This window comes from Microsporum canis, genomic scaffold (assembly GCF_000151145.1).
Source record: "Microsporum canis CBS 113480 supercont1.5 genomic scaffold, whole genome shotgun sequence".
NCBI lineage: Eukaryota > Fungi > Ascomycota > Eurotiomycetes > Onygenales > Arthrodermataceae > Microsporum > Microsporum canis.
The window spans coordinates 1,076,761-1,093,442 of NW_003299165.1; the positions used below are offsets into that span (position 1 = coordinate 1,076,761).

The following is a 16,682-nucleotide window of genomic DNA, read 5'->3' on the forward strand; positions in this document are numbered from 1 at the left end:
CAATACCCATTTGCACTTTTGAAGCTCAAGTCAGAGCATCCTTGTGTGTTTATCTTGATTATATGGTTAATGAAGGTTAGATTGATATATACTGGCTCGGTTTATATGTCTTATATCCTTATAAATCTGCTTTTTTTATATATAAACCTCAGCTTCAAGTTCACCGAGTTCTCCCTCATCTATTTCAACTTGTATAAATTTACAAAAAAGGCCTGGATAGAACATCTTCAGTTACAGAATAAAAAAGAAGAAGGGGCTGGGAGGTGTCCCTTTTTTCTTTCAGTGTCGTTTGCTGTGTTGTTGCCAGCCCCCCTTTTCCTCCGTTTACTTCGGCTTCAGCTTTCTTTCTCTTTCTCATCAACTTCCTCAACTTCTTTCTTTGCCCCCTTCTATCACAAATATCTCGGCTCACTCTCGGTTCTTAGTTGGTTGTTGTTTGCTGTTAGCCCATAAGACCCTCAAGGAAGTGAATTCTGGGACAAAAAGAGCTACAATAATGTGGAAACCAAGCCTCTTTGATGGCTTGGAGGGCGAAGTCACTGCAGCTCGCGCCGATGAGACTTCACCTTACCTTCTCGATGACTTGGACGCCTTCGAGTCATGTCTGAGCAGCATGGGCAGCATGGCCAGCACGAAGGAGAACCCGGCTACGCCTCTCACCCCCGTTACTATCAAGTCATCGTTTGATCTCAACGAGACCCTGGTAGAGGGAGTAGGCTCTGTCAACGACCTCATCCATCATTGTGGAAGAGGAAAGAGCTTAATCGTTACTGATTCTGAGGATGATGAAGTACGTGATCTCTTCAGCGGTGGCGTTGACGCTCCGAGATTAACAGCATCTGCAGTTCTTCACCTCTAGTTCTTCGCCTCCTACGCCTGCAAAAGTCCAGCCTTGGGACGGATATATCTCCTGGACGGATACATTGGCCAACAATGATTATGGGAAATTTGAAGGAAGGTTATCCTCTGGCTGGCAGAGCCCTAATCAAGACTTTTTAGCCCATGGCCTAGTTTATACCCCCCGATTTGACGATAAGGATGCCTATCGAACGGTTTTTCTGACTCATCTTCCTCTTGATGTCGACATGAAAACGCTTCTCTCTGCCATTCGGGGAGGACCAGTATACTCGGCTCATATCATGAACATGGAAGCCTTTGCAGGATACCATATGGGAGTTGTGACCTTTGTTCAGGGCAAGGATGCTGCTGCCTACGTCAACTTCGCAGCCAACCACGGTGTCTACTTCAACGATTCCAGAGTCGATGTTAGACTTTCAAAGACTCCTACATACCCAGTTTCAAAGGCCATGCAGCAAAACATTTCAGACCAGCTGTATTCTCGCTGCTTAGTAGTTCGTGGAGATCAGGATCCGAAGCGTTACAGTTACATTGCCAGGCACTTGAAAGCTAAAATGCCCGTTGACTTTAGCATGGGGGATAGGATGACTGAGAACTCTGCGGAAACTGAAATTAATATCCGCTTCAGCTCAATTCGGGCAGCAGATAATGGGTATCAGATTCTCCGGGCATTTTTGAGGGATTGTATAGTGAACTTTACTCAGGATCCCTGTGCTCAACCTCTTCCCGGCGCCAGAGAGAAGGAGTTGGAGGGAGTGCCTACCATGGAATTGGTGTGTGACGACCCTTGGATGTAAGGTAGGGGGGAGGCAGCAGATGGTTCATTCTGGTGGGTCGTAGGTGGGCAAATTTGCTCTTAATATTAAGACGAGCTTCATGACCAACGAGATAGGAAATTATTAAGGTTTCCTTCTTTTTTTCCCGAGGGATATGATTTAGGACCATCACGTACGTATAAGAGAATGAAATTATTCCGGGAGTAAGTGCAGAGCAGGGAATTAGCCGACATGCAAAGATTATACAGGTTCTGTCTCCCCCTCGCTAGGCGCAGGTCGACAATGAATATACGCAGAATTTCAAACACAAAAGTAAAAAAGAAGGGTACACCTAAGATAATAAAAGGTGAAATCATAACAAAAGGCCCGCACAACCCAATCATAGCCAACCAGGCCGTCTAGACAAAATTCCGCTTTTTACGATTATATGCCCGCTGATCTTTCAGCCACTGTCGGTAGCCTTGAACACTGCCAATTTTCTCGCCGTAATAGTCTGGCACCGGGTTAGCAAACGAATTGGCAGAGGGGTCAACGCGGAAGCGTTTTATTCTGTTATAGAATTCTTTCTCTTTCTATCAAATTATTTAAGATTAGCAAATAACCAATAGATATTGTATGAAGAATATATGGACGGATGGCATACAATAGTGACGGCACTCTTATACTTCCGGTACACCAACCCCCATAGCCCGTTGCCTAAGAATGGACCAGCTAACCAGCCTAATGCTCCGGAAGCAGCAGTGGCTAATCCAAGCACAATCAGTGGGTCAAAGCCCATAATCTGTGCTCCAAGACTCTCCAGGTTTTGCGTAGCTAGGATCTGGCCTCCAGCTGCAGTGGTCGTGAATGCAGCGAGAATAGAAGAAATGAGAGAGTATTTCCGGCGAGAGGCGCGGAGCTGGAAAAATGAGTTCCAATCCAGCTTTACAGGGGTATCAGCGGAGTTTGTAGTAGTGCTGGCGGAATTGCTGCTGGACGGGGCAGCTTGGGTAGAAGTAGACGAGTTACGTCGTGAACTAGGGGAAGAGTGTCGGATAATGGATAAAAGGGCGGGGACTGATACGGAGGACGGGCTGGTAATTCCTCTGCATATTGCTGATGATTGAGTAAAAGGACGCATTGGTGATTTGCATGGTGTAGCACTGCTTGCAGCTCGTTTGGGCTGATGTTTTAACGGCGTTGGCAAAAATGCTGACCGGCGGCATGGCTGATGGTGATATCCCGGCACTGACATTGACGAACTGGTACCGGTGGCCAGCGGCGACCAGGCGCTGGAGAGCCTGCCGCTGAGGACAGAAGCACGGATTGGAGTATTCATGGCTGTGAGATGGCTCATTGTGCGTGTGGTGATGTCGAAGCTCGACGACGTTCTTGATATCTTTTTCGCCCAAAAAGAAAGCATTTCGATCTTGCCAAGATATCAATTAGGTAAGGAGCCTCTTTATATCACATGATCTGTATCAGACCCAGTGATATTATGGTTGTTACTAAGCATTGCTTAATTGGGAAATACACCGCTGAGTCATCATAATATGTTGGATTAGTCATCCATTCGACTCTACGGCTCGCACCTTATCACTCATGTTTCCATGGGGCAGATAGGTGTTTTTATCCCGTGGTCTCATGGCCCAAGGTCCCGACATAATATGGCCAATTAGCAGGCATCCTATACAAAATATAACCAATAGACGTTAATATAGATTGATCGTGACAGAACTGAAAATGGTTAATGAATATCTTGAAGCTAATTACCAATACACAGCCCATGACTATCACGTGATATAAAAAGCAAGTTGAAGAAGTAATTGAATTGATGAAGATTTGAATACGAAAGAATTGCAAGTAATCGACTTGGGCCTGTGTCTTGTGGCAGTTGATAATATCTCAACTTGTGCTTAACTTACTTCTTATTTACCTGTGTTATAGGATTGTGCTCTCTATTGACATATTGATGTTGAGCTGGCCTTGCTGCCACAGCCTGGTGTACTTACGATACCAGATCCCCTCCCACCTCATACTCAGACCGGTGTTATACCAACTGCAAGCAAATATACCAACTTGAGGGCTTCTGACAAGAGCTCTCATACTATTTACAAAAACACGTACTATACCTTGGCTATCTTCATATATCAACCCGTGCCAGGCTAGGAAAGGATGCACCTAAGTCCGCACCTGTTTCCATATGCTTGGTTGACAGGCGCATTTCCGTGATAGCTGCGAGGACGAGAATCGAGAATAATAACTCGTCTATATTCGAGTATACAAACACCTGGTATCTACCAATAGTGAAACTGAAAATTAAAGAAAAATGCCTCGTCCGAAGAAACCAGGCGCTCCAGAACCAAAAAGGAGAAGTAGAAAAGGCTGTTGGTACGTCGTGCTTTAGGAATAACGCCATGATTTTACTCACTTTAAAGAGCAAAGATAGCGTCTAATTAGCTACGAGATAGGCCATGCAAGGCTCGGAAAGTGAAATGGTACGTACATACCCGTTATATAGTAAGCCTTCTATTATATAACTTTATTATAATTTAATATATAGAATGCTAACAATGTAGGTACAGCGGTGAAGAGAAGCCGGCATGTCTCAATTGCAAGCGCCAGGGTGACAAGTGCGATTATAGCATCCGGTTAAATTGGGAGGGTCGATCAAAGAAGCGAGCCATAGCTGAGAATACTAGACTGGATAACGAATCTATACCGCCTCCTTTGTCGCCATCTACTCCAAATTCCGGAAATGATAGGGCAAGTGGCTCCCCTATCTCTGCTGTAAATCATATCTTCATGCCGATACAGCAATACCAAAGCCAGGTCAATAAAATCAGTCCGGGTCAGGATGGGGTGTCTACAGGGCGGTTTGAGAGCCCAATTATGACAACCAACAATGTGCAATATTTACCACCTAGCGGTACCAGCGCTCAAACAAGAACGACTGCGGATCAAGCATGGCTGCCGTACTCACCAGGCTCCAATCCCGATACGCCACAGGGATATTCAACTCCATTGTTACAACATCAGAAAATCTCGCCGAGTGAGAATAACCAAGTTATTCCATCTAGCTCCTCTACTCGGCATGTAGGCCCTCCAAGCCTAATGAGTACATCACTACCTAGCCACGGGTTTCTAACCAATAATATACCAATGTTTCTCTCGCCTAGTGTTACTACTAAAGGCTCGCCAGGCTCGTCCGCATCAGATGAAACTTTTCTGCAATTCTCGTCAACTTCGACAACGGGTGACGTTAATGCATTTTCGGATATGCATCGTGTTTCTGTAGACTCATTGTTGTCTCATGCGATCCCGCCTGGGCCTGACCCAAACCATGTAAGGGACTATGGATTAGACCGCGGCGAGCCCGATTTGGATGTGCATAGGGATATTGAATTCCTAGCGAGCCTTCGCGACCATTCTATAAGGGATGTTGACAGTGCTAGAATCATTCCATGCTATACAGGTTCTAGCGGCACTACTACTCCGTCCTCTTCGCCAGAGGGCATGCCAATGGAAAATCAACGAAACGTGACAACTGTCTTTTCTAGAGGAGGCTATTATGCCAAACCTGTCCCGATATATATATCAAGATTTCTATCACCGCTACCGCCTACTTTACTTGATAGCCCGATAAATATGCTCTATTTCCATCATTTTATAAACCATACAGCTCGAATTTTGGTACCCCATGATTGCTTCATGAACCCTTTCGCAACGGTACTACCTTCAAGTATGTTAAACTTCCTTCAACCCTAAACACCTAAACCGGGATCGGCATTAATATGCGTATATAGTGGCTATTGAAGACGAAAACATTTTAAACTTGTTGCTGACATATTCAGCAAGCCATAGGGCGCGTCTTTTGGGCCATGCAGAACCATACACACGCATCGCCCGTTGGACTAGCTCCGTGTTCCCGTCCCTTCGACACGCTCTAAATGACCAGAACAAGAAAACGTCTGCTGCAACCTTGGCCACGGCGATCATGCTAGTCTCCCTTAAAGTAATATCACCTACTACATTTGAGGTTCCCATCCGATGGGAAAGCCATCTGATGACAGCACGCGAGATATTCCTTGCACGCCAAAAGGCAGACCCTAGTCATTTTACTGGGCAGGTTAATTCCTTCCTCCACCGCTGGCTAGTGTATCTAGACCTCTTTGGCAGCCTTTCCTCCAGACGAGCAGAGCCGCCATTGTTTAATGGCACTTATTGGCCGCTTGATACTCCAGCAGGAAAGGGTCAAGATATGGTTCTAGACAAAGAGCTTGAAATCGACTGTTTCATGGGGTTTACTCCCCGATGTTGCTCACTTTTATCGCGGTTAAGTGTGTTGACGCACCAGTGCGACAATGTACGTGTCGACCCAGCGGGACGTCTCTTTACAAGCTGGCATCCGCCAGCGCATGTGCTCGACAGGGCGGAGAAGCTGTTGCAAGACATGGAGGCAGCAAATCCTGTTCGTACACGGGGACGTAGAATACACCACCATAAACCGGTAGAGCCCGGCATGGCTGCAGTGGACGAGGCATATCGACTTGCAGGGATGATCCATCTTCATCGAAGGGTTTTCGGTCGTAAGGCCTCAGATCCGATCGTCAGAGGTCTGGTTGATGCACTTTTCGAAACGCTCAATCAGGTTTCTCGCGGTGGGCAGGAGGAAGTGTGTGTTCTGTTCCCGCTCTTCACTGCCGGTTGTGAGAGCCAGGATGTAGGCCAGCGGCAGCAGGTCAGTGAGCGTGTTCAGGGCTTTGAAAGCGTCGGCATGAAACAGGTCAGCATCACTCCATGAAGCTTCATTTATCCGTGCGCTTAAATTAAATTCCTCCCACTAATATGCTATTTTGTAGATACGGGGGGCGAGAAAGCTCATGCAGAGGTCCTGGCGGGGAAGCCCTGCCGTGAATGTCCTTGCTGATGACGAAATTTCTGGCATGATAATGATGTAAATTAGCTATAGGTGTATACATATATCACGCCTACGCCTATTGGGCTACTGAACCTGTAATTAGCCGCCGTGATTGCGTCTGGCTTGGGTGTACCGATCGCGGGTGAACTATTATTAGATTTCCGGGCGGCTGATGCAGCGCATCTCGCGTCTTTTCGCCCCCGCCGGCCGCGCTAAAATAAAGGCTTCTCCGGCTTCTTCATCTCCTTCTTCGTCCTATACTTCTTCACCTTCTCTCCAGACTTTCTCTTTCATCATTTCTTCCCCGCACCACAGCGCTTACCTGCATCTTCCAGCTTTGTTTGTTTTTATAGATACATTACTTAGCTTGTCTATCTTTGCTACTGCGCTTGGCCTCTTAATGAGCGTTGTCAAAATGGACTGTGAGAGCTCCTTTCTCTCACCTTCATTATGTTGAAAGGGTTAGATGAACTGACTCTTTGCTCATTTCTTCACTCTCATATAGTGTCGCCAGATAAAAAAGCTTCTTATACCACCATAATTGATTCTATCCTGGCCAGTAGTGACCTCACAACCATCTCAGAAAAGCGCATTCGTAGAGGTCTACAGGAAACTATCGGCCATGACCTAACTCCCTATAAGGTCAGCATCCCTAGCTTCCTTAACCCCAAACTTTGCTTATACATTATGAAATTCCAAATCGATGCTGATATCTGCATAGGCTGCCCTCAAGGAACTGATCATGGAGCGCTTCGATATGTTTGCCGAGCAGTCCAACGTCGTCAAAGCTGAGCCGGAGCCAGTCGTCTCGTCCCGGCCCGTCGCCAATGGCCATACTTCGCCCTCTCCACCACAAAAACGCAGCGTGGACCCGGAAGCTATACCGGATATAACAGACTCCTCTCCGCCTCCCGTGAAGAAGCAGAAAAATGACGTCGTGGACTCCGACGCTGCTTTTGCGGCGAAACTGCAAGCAGAGGAGAACCTACGAGCCCGGACGACACGTGGTGCTAATTCAAGAAAGACCGGACTGGTCAAGAAGAAACGGAAGAGCACCTCCAAAACTGCGAAGAGAGTGAAAGCATCCGATGATTCGGACGTGGATGGATCGGGTGCGGATAATAAGAAAGAAGTGAACCGCACGGGTGGCTTCCACGTATGCAACCTCCTTACCACATTTTGCATCTAAGCATCTATTAACATTTCCCAGAAACCGATGGCACTTTCACCTGCATTATCTGCCCTACTTGGCGGCGAAGTGACTGTGAGTTGATATGTTGTTATACTGATACCAACCTGTTCTGCTACTAACCTGCCAAGCAGCTTTCGCGACCACAGACGGTAAAGAAAGTCTGGGAATACATCCGTGAGAACGAGCTTCAGGACCCGGCCGATCGTCGCCAGATCCGGTGCGACGGCCTCATGCGCCCTGTTTTTAAACAAGACCGTATACACATGTTCACAATGACCAAGATCCTTAACCAGAATCTCTACGACCCAGAGGAGTGACCAACTTGGCTTTTTTGGAATTAATTGGTTTGAGTTGACCTGCCCGTATCCATGGCTCCCTCTTACGATAACGACCTTTCTTTTCCTCTGGATTTATTGTCTCCTTCCTCCCCTTCGCGTTACAAGATCAGCGACGGCTCATTCAATTCACACCTGCGAAACGGCGTCTCTTGTCTTTCTTTACTCTGTTACTATCTATTGCCATCTTCACTGGGAGGCGTCAGTGGTGCATTCTATAGGGCATATCTTCATATCTAGCTTGGAGTTAGCGGTCGGATCAAATGAAACAGAATACCTCAAGCTTCCTCTACCTCGTCTCTCTTGTCCATGTCAGCTCAGTCTCCGTCTCTTCATCTCTTCTTCATCTTCTGCTTTCTCTACTTCCAACATGGCAAGTTTTGGGACGCTACCGCGCTAGCCCCGATGCGGAATGGCCCACACAACGCTTTTGCAACTTTTTTTTTTCCACATACAAAAAATTGATTTCTTTCCTCCACCACAAATTTGCTTACTTTGCCTGTAAACTCGTCCCGCAGTTGCTCGCTTCCACGCCAGAGCAGCTCTTTAGAGGCTTCCGACCGCAACGATGTCGACGTTTGATACTTTGACCGAGCAGGACCTGCAGCAGGATGAGGTCGAGATCGATTTCTCAGGCATGCCACACTCGGGAAAACCCACGTTGAATTTCTGCCCGCCCAACTAACAGTTTCTAACAGATTTAAAGGCTGAATTCGAGGTCCGACTGGAGGAAGGACTGGACACCTTTGTCGTTTTCGACGGACTCCCGATCGTCTCCGAGGATAACAAGGCCAAGTTGATTAAATTCTTGTTAAAGAAGATTAAGAAAGGTGGTGATGGCCCCGCCTCGAGTAGCATGGACCCAAGCCGCCAGATCTTTTTACCAATGAATGAAAATGGAATGTCTGAAGGGTGAGACCCGGTATGCGGTTAAATAGGGAGTTTGTATACATACTGATCAAAATTTTTGGCAGTTTCGCTTTTGTTGAATATGACACCCCCGAGGAAGCCTTTGCTGCTATAAAGACTCTTCATGGAACGCCTCTGGATAAGAAACACACCCTATCAGTAAACAAACTTACTGATATAGACCGATATGGACGCGAAGGCCGGATAGATGAGGAATACAAACCCCCAAAAATCGAACCGTTCCAAGAAAAGGAGCACCTCCGATCATGGCTGGGCGACCCCAACGCCCGTGACCAGTTTGCGATGTACCGTGGCGACAAGGTTGGCGTGTTTTGGAATATGAAGAAGGATCCTCCAGAAAATGTTGTTGACCGAGACCACTGGACGCAATTGTTCGTACAATGGTCTCCAATGGGCACATACCTGGCTTCCGTTCACCCACAGGGCGTCCAACTCTGGGGAGGACCCCAGTTCAGCAAACAAAAACAATTTCCTCATCCATTTGTTCAACTTGTCGAGTTCTCGCCAGGAGAAAACTATATCACCACATGGTCCAGTCGTCCGATCCAGATAGAGGGTGCACCTGGTGTTTTAACATATGATGAAGATGGAAAGAATATAATCATTTGGGATATTACAACCGGAAAGCCTCTCCGATCCTTCGTTAGCTATGACCTATCTGCTCCCGCCGGCGCCGATGGTGATGCCGCCGCACCAAAAAAGAAAGTACAATGGCCCGCGTTTAAATGGTCAGCAGATGAGAAATATGTTGCCCGTATGCTTCAACACCAGTCCATCTCCATCTACGAACTACCTCGCATGAACCTCCTAGACAAGACCGTAGTCAAAGTTGAGGGTGTTATGGATTTCGAATGGTCACCTGCCACAGTCCAGAGAGAGGGTGTCAAACACAATGAACAGCTCCTCAGCTTCTGGACCCCTGAAATCGGAAGCAACCCAGCCAAGGTTGGCCTCATGAGTATACCCTCAAAGGAGATTGTCCGCACCCGAAATCTTTTCAATGTCTCCGATGTGAAACTACATTGGCAGTCCCAGGGTGCCTATGTCTGCGTCAAGGTCGACCGACACTCTAAGTCCAAGAAGTCAATGGCTACTAACCTAGAGATCTTCCGAGTGAAAGAGAAGGGTGTTCCAGTCGAGGTTGTTGACTCGCTAAAGGATACCGTTATAAATTTTGCTTGGGAGCCCAAAGGTGATCGATTTGTCCTCATCACAACTGGTGAAGCCCCCGCTGGTTCGGCCGTTGCTCCAAAAACTGCCGTCTCTTTCTTCTGCCCCGAGAAAGTCAAGGGTGGTGCTATTGGTAACTTCAAACTCATTCGCACCATCGAAAAGAAGACAAGCAACGGGATCTACTGGTCTCCCAAGGGCCGATTCGTTGTTGTGGCCACGGTCCATTCGCAGCAGAATTTTGATCTTGATTTTTGGGATTTGGACTTTGAAGGCGAAAAGTCAGAGAGCGAGAAGGATCTATCAGCCAACCTTCAGCTCATGAAGACCGTTGATCATTTCGGTGTGACCGATGTCGACTGGGATCCAACTGGCCGATTTGTAGTCTCTAGTGCCTCTGCTTGGACTCACTCGGTATGTGTAACTAAAAGCCTTGTTCATATTGTAGATGTCAGTGCTAACCTATACGCAGTTGGAAAACGGCTACAACATTCACACATTCTCTGGCACAACACTAGCCGAACATCCCACCGAGAAGTTCAAACAACTCCTCTGGCGCCCACGACCCCCAACTTTCCTCTCAAAGGAAGAGCAGAAACAAGTCCGCAAGAACCTCCGCGAGTACTCTCGCGAATTTGACGAGGAAGACAAGTATGCTGTTGATATCGCCAACACTGCCATCGTTGAGATGAGGAAGAGAGTCCTCAGCGAATGGACTGCCTGGCTCAGGAAGGAGAAGCAAATGATTCTTGAGGAGAGGGAAGACCTCGGCCTATCCCAAGACCCAGATGATGACATAGTTGCCCAACCCACTATTTCGGCCGCTGAGGGCGATACAGTGGTGGAAGAAATTGTGGAAGAAATCATTGAAGAGACCGAAGAGATCATTACTTAATTGCTCTCGATATTTTGCTTTTATTTTATTTTTTATTTTCTTCTCATTTCGACCTTAATCCTTTTCTATCATATCATGTCATGTCATGTCTTTTTGTATGGTTACGTCGAAATGAGAGGCGCAGGAAGGACAGAAAAGGGCGGAATACCTTCGAAGGATTCTGATAAATTTTTTTATTCGGCCAGATACATCTATGGTTGCAATGAATCATCATAGAGATTTCAATGTTTCTTTTTCTTTTTTTTTTTTCTTCTCGCTTCATGTACCTGGTCGTTTCGTCTGATCTACCAAAACTGTTCTCACAGATATTGGCCAAACCAAGCCAGCGCCTGGGCCAACGCCTGTTCTTTTGCGAACATGATATCCGGGTTAGACAAGTCACCACGGACAGCAAACCCATGAGACACTCCTCCATATAGGCTTATCTGGTATGGCTTGCCGACTTTTGCCAGAATCTCCTCAGACTCATGACGCAGGGGTGTCGTTAGGATTTCGTCAACCTCTATACAGACAGGCAGATCTAGTTAACTGGGAACCTCGTGTATACAGCGAAGAGACAAAGGACATACCAGCAGCTGCAATGGATAGGGGTCCTTCTATGGCAGATAGCTCCTCCCGCGAGACGAATGATGGATGGGCCGTGTATCCAACGTTTAGCTTGCCGCCTTTCAAGAAACGACATACATACTTAAAACCGGTCAGGATCATGTATTAAATATATCACATATCAATATTTGAAAAGCGGGACGATATAATTCATACCTTGCCACCAAAGCAGTATCCCACGCCACCGAGTTTCTCGATTCCATGCTCTTCCCGCAGCAGCTTCACAGTAGACTCGACGATAGGGTCGACGACGTCAGTGCCATGCTTTGCCAGCCAGCCATAGAGATCAAACCCAGAGTCAGGCTTGAAACAGTCGGGCGTCAGCTTGTCGCCGTGGAACAAGTCAGGGATCACTGTGAGGTAGCCCTGGGCCGCGATGTAGTCTGCAAGCAGCTGGGAGTTGGAATGTATGCCCATCACATCTGAGAGAATGATAACCGCCTTTCCAGCCTTCTTGTTGGATTCCTTTGGCTGGGCAAAGTAGATATCAGCTGTGGTCTGGTTAGCTATCTATCGATATAGAAACACCATGCATGGCCGAACTACTCACTGTTTCCTATCTTCTTCGTTTCGCCGGTAACGGTGCCTTCGTGTATGAAGCCCCTGATGCAGCACTCTGCTGGCGGATTAGAAGCCATCCTGTACGTATTTGAAGCTTTACTCTTGTGGATTGCTAGATTGGTAAGATGGATGATGTAGACGGCGATTTTTTAGATGTGCTTCTCGTACTGTGAATGAGCGTATTTTAGCTGTATTCGAGGTTTACACCGTATTTACCACCATCCACGCTCTGAGGCGGCTCTTTTTGGTGTGTTTGGAGTAAGTCGGCAGTATTTTATACCATCCAAGACAAAGATGGGCCCCTCTCTTCACCAGACCCTCCATAGCAGGCTGCCATCGCTGTGTGTGTCCACGTCGAATACGAGTTAAATGGCATCTTGGAGGCCAGAACAAGGGGACCCTGCAGGTGGATCTTCCAATGTTGGTCCGACTCGGCAACATTTCCAGTCACAGTCTGTGGCTGAACATCTCAAAGCGCTGGCCATCGACCGTTAATGTCTCCGAGATTTGATATAATCTATGATTATTAGCGACTATAGGAGGAATTATTCAGTCCGATGCGGTGACATTCTATAAATCATCACTATGGCGCAAAAGAGGGCCTATCATGAGGAAGGCTGCTATAAAAAAGATGCCATTCCCATCTACAATCTCCATCGTCCATCAGCCGCCAAACAACCTCCCTGACTGTTTTAATTTCATTCAGTATAAATACCACCTACTCGAGCCATGCTCAGCCCAGTCAAATATCTAGTGACTGGCGCATCCAGCGGCCTGGGTGGCTCTGTCCTTGCTACTTTGTACAAGAACATCTCAGATCCTTCGCAGCTTGCGGCGGCATCGTCAAGACCTCAAACTGGCCTCGAGCTTCAAAAGGCCTATCCTGGAATCCAATTCCGCTGCCTGGACTACAATGATCCAAAATCGCTGGTAGATGCATTGCAGGGTATCGAGCGTTTCTTCTTCGTCTCCAGCCCTGAAGTGAACACAGAGAAACGAAACAGGCAACATGAACAGGTGGTAAAAGCATCCGTCGAAGCAAAAGTTGGCCATGTAAGTGTTTTGACGCATTGCAGATTTCTGTGTCTGTTGAATTTAACGAGAATGCTGTGATTAGGTGTATTACTCCAGCCTTGCATTTGGCGGATACGGATCAGAGTCCACAGCTTCTGTTCAGCAAGCTCACTATGTGACCGAAAAGCTCTTGGAAGAGTTCGTCGCCCATTTCTATTACTCCCCCGATTAATGGCTAATGTTTTGTGAAACGTGTTTTTCTAACCAACCCACAGCTCCGGGTTACCATACACCTCTGTTCGTGAAGGGGTTTACATCGATGCCTTTCCTGTCTTTGTCTTCTGGTACCCAAACACAACTACCATATACCTCTCTGGTGATGGCCTTGTTGCATTCGCTTCCCGTGATGAGCTGGGTGAAGCCACCGCACAGCTTATCCTTCGCGATCCAACAAGCTTGAGATTGAAGAATCATATTGCTTTGCTCACCGGTTCTCGCACCTATAAGCTAACAGATGTTATTAATGCTATATCGGATGCTACTGGTAAGCAAATCGAGGTCAAGCGGGTGTCGAAGGAAGAGTTCCCTCATATAATGGCCAAGGAAGATGCAAAAGATGGCAGAGGAGGAAAGTCAGCAGCCTTTTTCACGAGCTGGCAGAGCCTGGTAGAATCGATGGAAAGGGGGGATGCTGCAACAGTAGACCCCTTGATGGGCGAGTTATTGGGTAGAGAGCCCTATGATGCTCTGGAGTATGTGAAGAAGCTAGTGAAAGGTAGTGCAGATAAGGGGGGTTATACGTGGCATCAGAATTATACGTAAGAGACTACCATTTTGCATAAAAGCTATTTATTAGATAGTCTTAAATATGTAATAGAAGCGAAGTATAAGGCTGGATCTATTTATAAAGATCAACTATGTGCTAGAATATACTGCGGATAAGGTTGAGATTGCCAGACCTCATTATCATAGCTTATTTAGTCCACTCTCCACCGATCCAGCGGTTGAAGATGTCCAAGGAGTTCTCAGGCTGATCATACGGAACCAAGTGGCCAGCACCGTAGATGCGGAGGAAAGCAAAGCCTCCGTGGTTCTTGACCTGTCCAATTTCCTTTCCTGTCACACTGTGCTTGACTCCAGTAAGCTTCTTAGGCTTGAAGTCACCTTGGCCGGGCCAGTTAAGCGCATCGCACCAGGCATGGTTACCGAGCCAGTTGCAGATATAGTCAGCATCTCCAGCGTAGATAAGAACAGGGATCTTAGTCAAAACTTCGGGAACCTTGCGGTGGAAGGGCTGGTTCCAGTCTCCCTGGCTGAAGAAGCGACGGTTAACTTCGTCGTTGCAGGAAGAGAATGACTTAGTTTCGGTGCCGACGGCGCTCATGACCTCAGGCATGTTAAGGTACTTGGAGATCCACCCAAGGATAGGGTAGCAGAGGTTCTCGGGGTCTTCGCAAGGGGAGCGGACATCGTAGACGTTACGGCCGGTTTTTGAGTATGGAGAGAGGAAGGCTTCCTGGCAGAACCCGGCGCTGCGAACACAAGCACCAACATCGGTGGGTTCGTCGTAACAAGCCTTTATTTGCTTCTGGCACTCTGGAATAGCCTCTTTCATGGTTTGACAGGTAGCCTCGTCTAACACGGCATCGTAACCTCCCTCACCACATCCCATGGGTTCATAGTAGGCATTCTGGGTGTATGGGTCGGTAAGGCCGTTTCCAATAAGGATGGACTTTAAGTTGATGTTGGACTCCTGTTGAAGGATATCTGCAGCGTAAACTGGTATATAATGACCGGCGTAAGACTCTCCAGAGATATGGAAGTCCTGCTTGGAATATTGCGGGAATTGCTTGAAGAACATGGTCAAGAATGCAAAGACGTCCTTTGATGCGGCGGGCGTGTTATAGACTCCCTTTTCGCCGTAGGAGAACCCAACATTGACAGGCTGGTCCAAGAAAATCATAGAGGCGTTGTTAATCCAAGAGTGAGGGTTGTGAACAACCTTGATGTTCTCATCGATCCTGGCCGGCCCCATTTCCATAAATAAGCCGGTCATGGAAGAGCATCCTGGGCCTCCGCTGAGCCACAGGATGATGGGGTCATTCGTTGGATCATTTCGGGACTCAAAGAACCCTATAGTAAAAGATTAGCAATGTTTCCTTTGAAATATCTAGGGACGTAGGACAGAGGAGCCCATTTCTGGCAGATATAGGTGTGTAGACACATACAGAAGAAAAGGTGCTTGTCATCGGCGCTGTTATCAAGATAACCACTGTATTGCTTGACCGTATCAACTCCCAACTTGCTTGGATCCACAGTCTTGATCCTCATGCTATATTCGCTGATATCAGAACGTCCCTCTCCGTCGCTATGGATCCAAGTGCTTTCAATACTTTGTCCAGACACGACATGGTCCCAGTAGCTTTCAGGTCGAGCCTGGTGAGGCTTCGGGGCGTTGAAGAAATGGGTTATCTGGGCTTCTGGCACAGACTTCTTGATGCTTCCCCAGATCGCCTTGCCTTCGGTACTCAGCATCCCCTCGGCCATGATGCCTGCTTCATGGGGAGCTGCCAACGTTCTAGCGGCTCCAACAAGGAGCATGGAAAGAAGGCCCTTCATAGTTGATTGGTGCAGACAGGCCTAAGAAGATGAAGGAAATCGACGAGTGTATTTGTGTAAATTACACAATGGAATTTGGACTCATGGAAGGAGGGAACAGGCCGTTCTTGTATCTAATGGCTGAGCCATCGTCTGCCACCTTGTGAGCACTTCTCTCACTATCATATCCGCAGGCGAAAAACAACAAGTGGAGGCAATCCTGTCGATCAATAAACAGTTCGGCGAAAAGGTTTCCGGGGGGAGGCAGAAGGTGATGTGCACAATATCCCTTCTTTGGAGCGTACATGGTAGTAATATGGGTATAAACTTGTGGACATTAGGATAGGATTTTGCTCAGGCGATAGGCCATGGTGGGCCACACTGACGGAAACTGCTGCGAAACAGGGCTTATAGAATATCCAAGCGGAGTCAAAGAAGGGGAAGTGTCTTCTCCATCACGTATCAAATTGGCTTCAGGTATCGGGCGAGCTGGCGCTGGCTGCGTCAAGGCTGATGCCTCAGTACCACCAATGCACCACCGAACGCACCAAAAGCCTTGATTTGTAGTGGCTAAAAAGCTTCAATTCCCCAAACTGACCCACAGGCGGAGTTTTGTATTTTATTTCCCACATATTCTTATTGCGGCCTCGTATGTCTTGAGTCTCGCGGCTGTTCGCATAGAAGGGGGCTAAATGTCGAGATGAGACAAAGGTGCGACATCAACTTTGGATCAGAAAAAGGACTGGGCGAGAAAATATCTTCAGATACACGCCAGACGCCGGACATCACTCGTTTTGAATAATTAACTAGTTAGTTATTAAGCCAGACATGTCATGAAGAATGGGCT

General features: G+C 47.3%; 8 protein-coding genes across 8 annotated transcripts; 5 read left to right on the plus strand and 3 right to left on the minus strand.

Moving 5' to 3' along the window:
* Positions 1–496: 496 nt before the first annotated feature.
* MCYG_05479 (conserved hypothetical protein) lies at positions 497–1,761 on the plus strand (the record flags this gene model as incomplete). The annotated part of the gene is made up of 3 exons (XM_002845564.1): positions 497–790; positions 846–1,631; positions 1,699–1,761. 3 exons carry the CDS (start codon positions 497–499, stop codon positions 1,759–1,761), a joined length of 1,143 nt encoding a protein of 380 aa, XP_002845610.1.
* Positions 1,762–2,032: 271 nt separating this feature from the next.
* MCYG_05480 (presequence translocated-associated motor subunit pam17) lies at positions 2,033–2,970 on the minus strand (the record flags this gene model as incomplete). Its single annotated transcript, XM_002845565.1, has 2 exons — positions 2,033–2,206; positions 2,278–2,970. The coding sequence occupies 2 exons, from the start codon at positions 2,968–2,970 to the stop codon at positions 2,033–2,035; spliced, it is 867 nt and encodes a 288-aa protein (XP_002845611.1).
* A 972-nt stretch (positions 2,971–3,942) lies between these two features.
* MCYG_05481 (C6 zinc finger domain-containing protein) lies at positions 3,943–6,574 on the plus strand (the record flags this gene model as incomplete). Its single annotated transcript, XM_002845566.1, has 5 exons — positions 3,943–4,004; positions 4,085–4,111; positions 4,193–5,355; positions 5,420–6,399; positions 6,476–6,574. The coding sequence occupies 5 exons, from the start codon at positions 3,943–3,945 to the stop codon at positions 6,572–6,574; spliced, it is 2,331 nt and encodes a 776-aa protein (XP_002845612.1).
* Positions 6,575–6,949: 375 nt separating this feature from the next.
* On the plus strand, positions 6,950–8,043 carry MCYG_05482 (SWIB/MDM2 domain-containing protein; the record flags this gene model as incomplete). The annotated part of the gene is made up of 5 exons (XM_002845567.1): positions 6,950–6,956; positions 7,040–7,176; positions 7,256–7,690; positions 7,745–7,798; positions 7,858–8,043. 5 exons carry the CDS (start codon positions 6,950–6,952, stop codon positions 8,041–8,043), a joined length of 819 nt encoding a protein of 272 aa, XP_002845613.1.
* A 586-nt stretch (positions 8,044–8,629) lies between these two features.
* On the plus strand, positions 8,630–11,056 carry MCYG_05483 (eukaryotic translation initiation factor 3; the record flags this gene model as incomplete). The annotated part of the gene is made up of 4 exons (XM_002845568.1): positions 8,630–8,677; positions 8,768–8,973; positions 9,036–10,575; positions 10,634–11,056. The coding sequence occupies 4 exons, from the start codon at positions 8,630–8,632 to the stop codon at positions 11,054–11,056; spliced, it is 2,217 nt and encodes a 738-aa protein (XP_002845614.1).
* A 299-nt stretch (positions 11,057–11,355) lies between these two features.
* MCYG_05484 (dienelactone hydrolase family protein) lies at positions 11,356–12,300 on the minus strand (the record flags this gene model as incomplete). The annotated part of the gene is made up of 4 exons (XM_002845569.1): positions 11,356–11,558; positions 11,626–11,713; positions 11,819–12,168; positions 12,213–12,300. The coding sequence occupies 4 exons, from the start codon at positions 12,298–12,300 to the stop codon at positions 11,356–11,358; spliced, it is 729 nt and encodes a 242-aa protein (XP_002845615.1).
* A 652-nt stretch (positions 12,301–12,952) lies between these two features.
* Positions 12,953–14,059, plus strand: MCYG_05485 (conserved hypothetical protein; the record flags this gene model as incomplete). The annotated part of the gene is made up of 3 exons (XM_002845570.1): positions 12,953–13,276; positions 13,341–13,435; positions 13,513–14,059. The coding sequence occupies 3 exons, from the start codon at positions 12,953–12,955 to the stop codon at positions 14,057–14,059; spliced, it is 966 nt and encodes a 321-aa protein (XP_002845616.1).
* A 151-nt stretch (positions 14,060–14,210) lies between these two features.
* Positions 14,211–16,142, minus strand: MCYG_05486 (carboxypeptidase Y; the record flags this gene model as incomplete). The annotated part of the gene is made up of 3 exons (XM_002845571.1): positions 14,211–15,370; positions 15,466–15,877; positions 15,924–16,142. The coding sequence occupies 3 exons, from the start codon at positions 16,140–16,142 to the stop codon at positions 14,211–14,213; spliced, it is 1,791 nt and encodes a 596-aa protein (XP_002845617.1).
* Between the last annotated feature and the right edge of the window lie 540 nt (positions 16,143–16,682).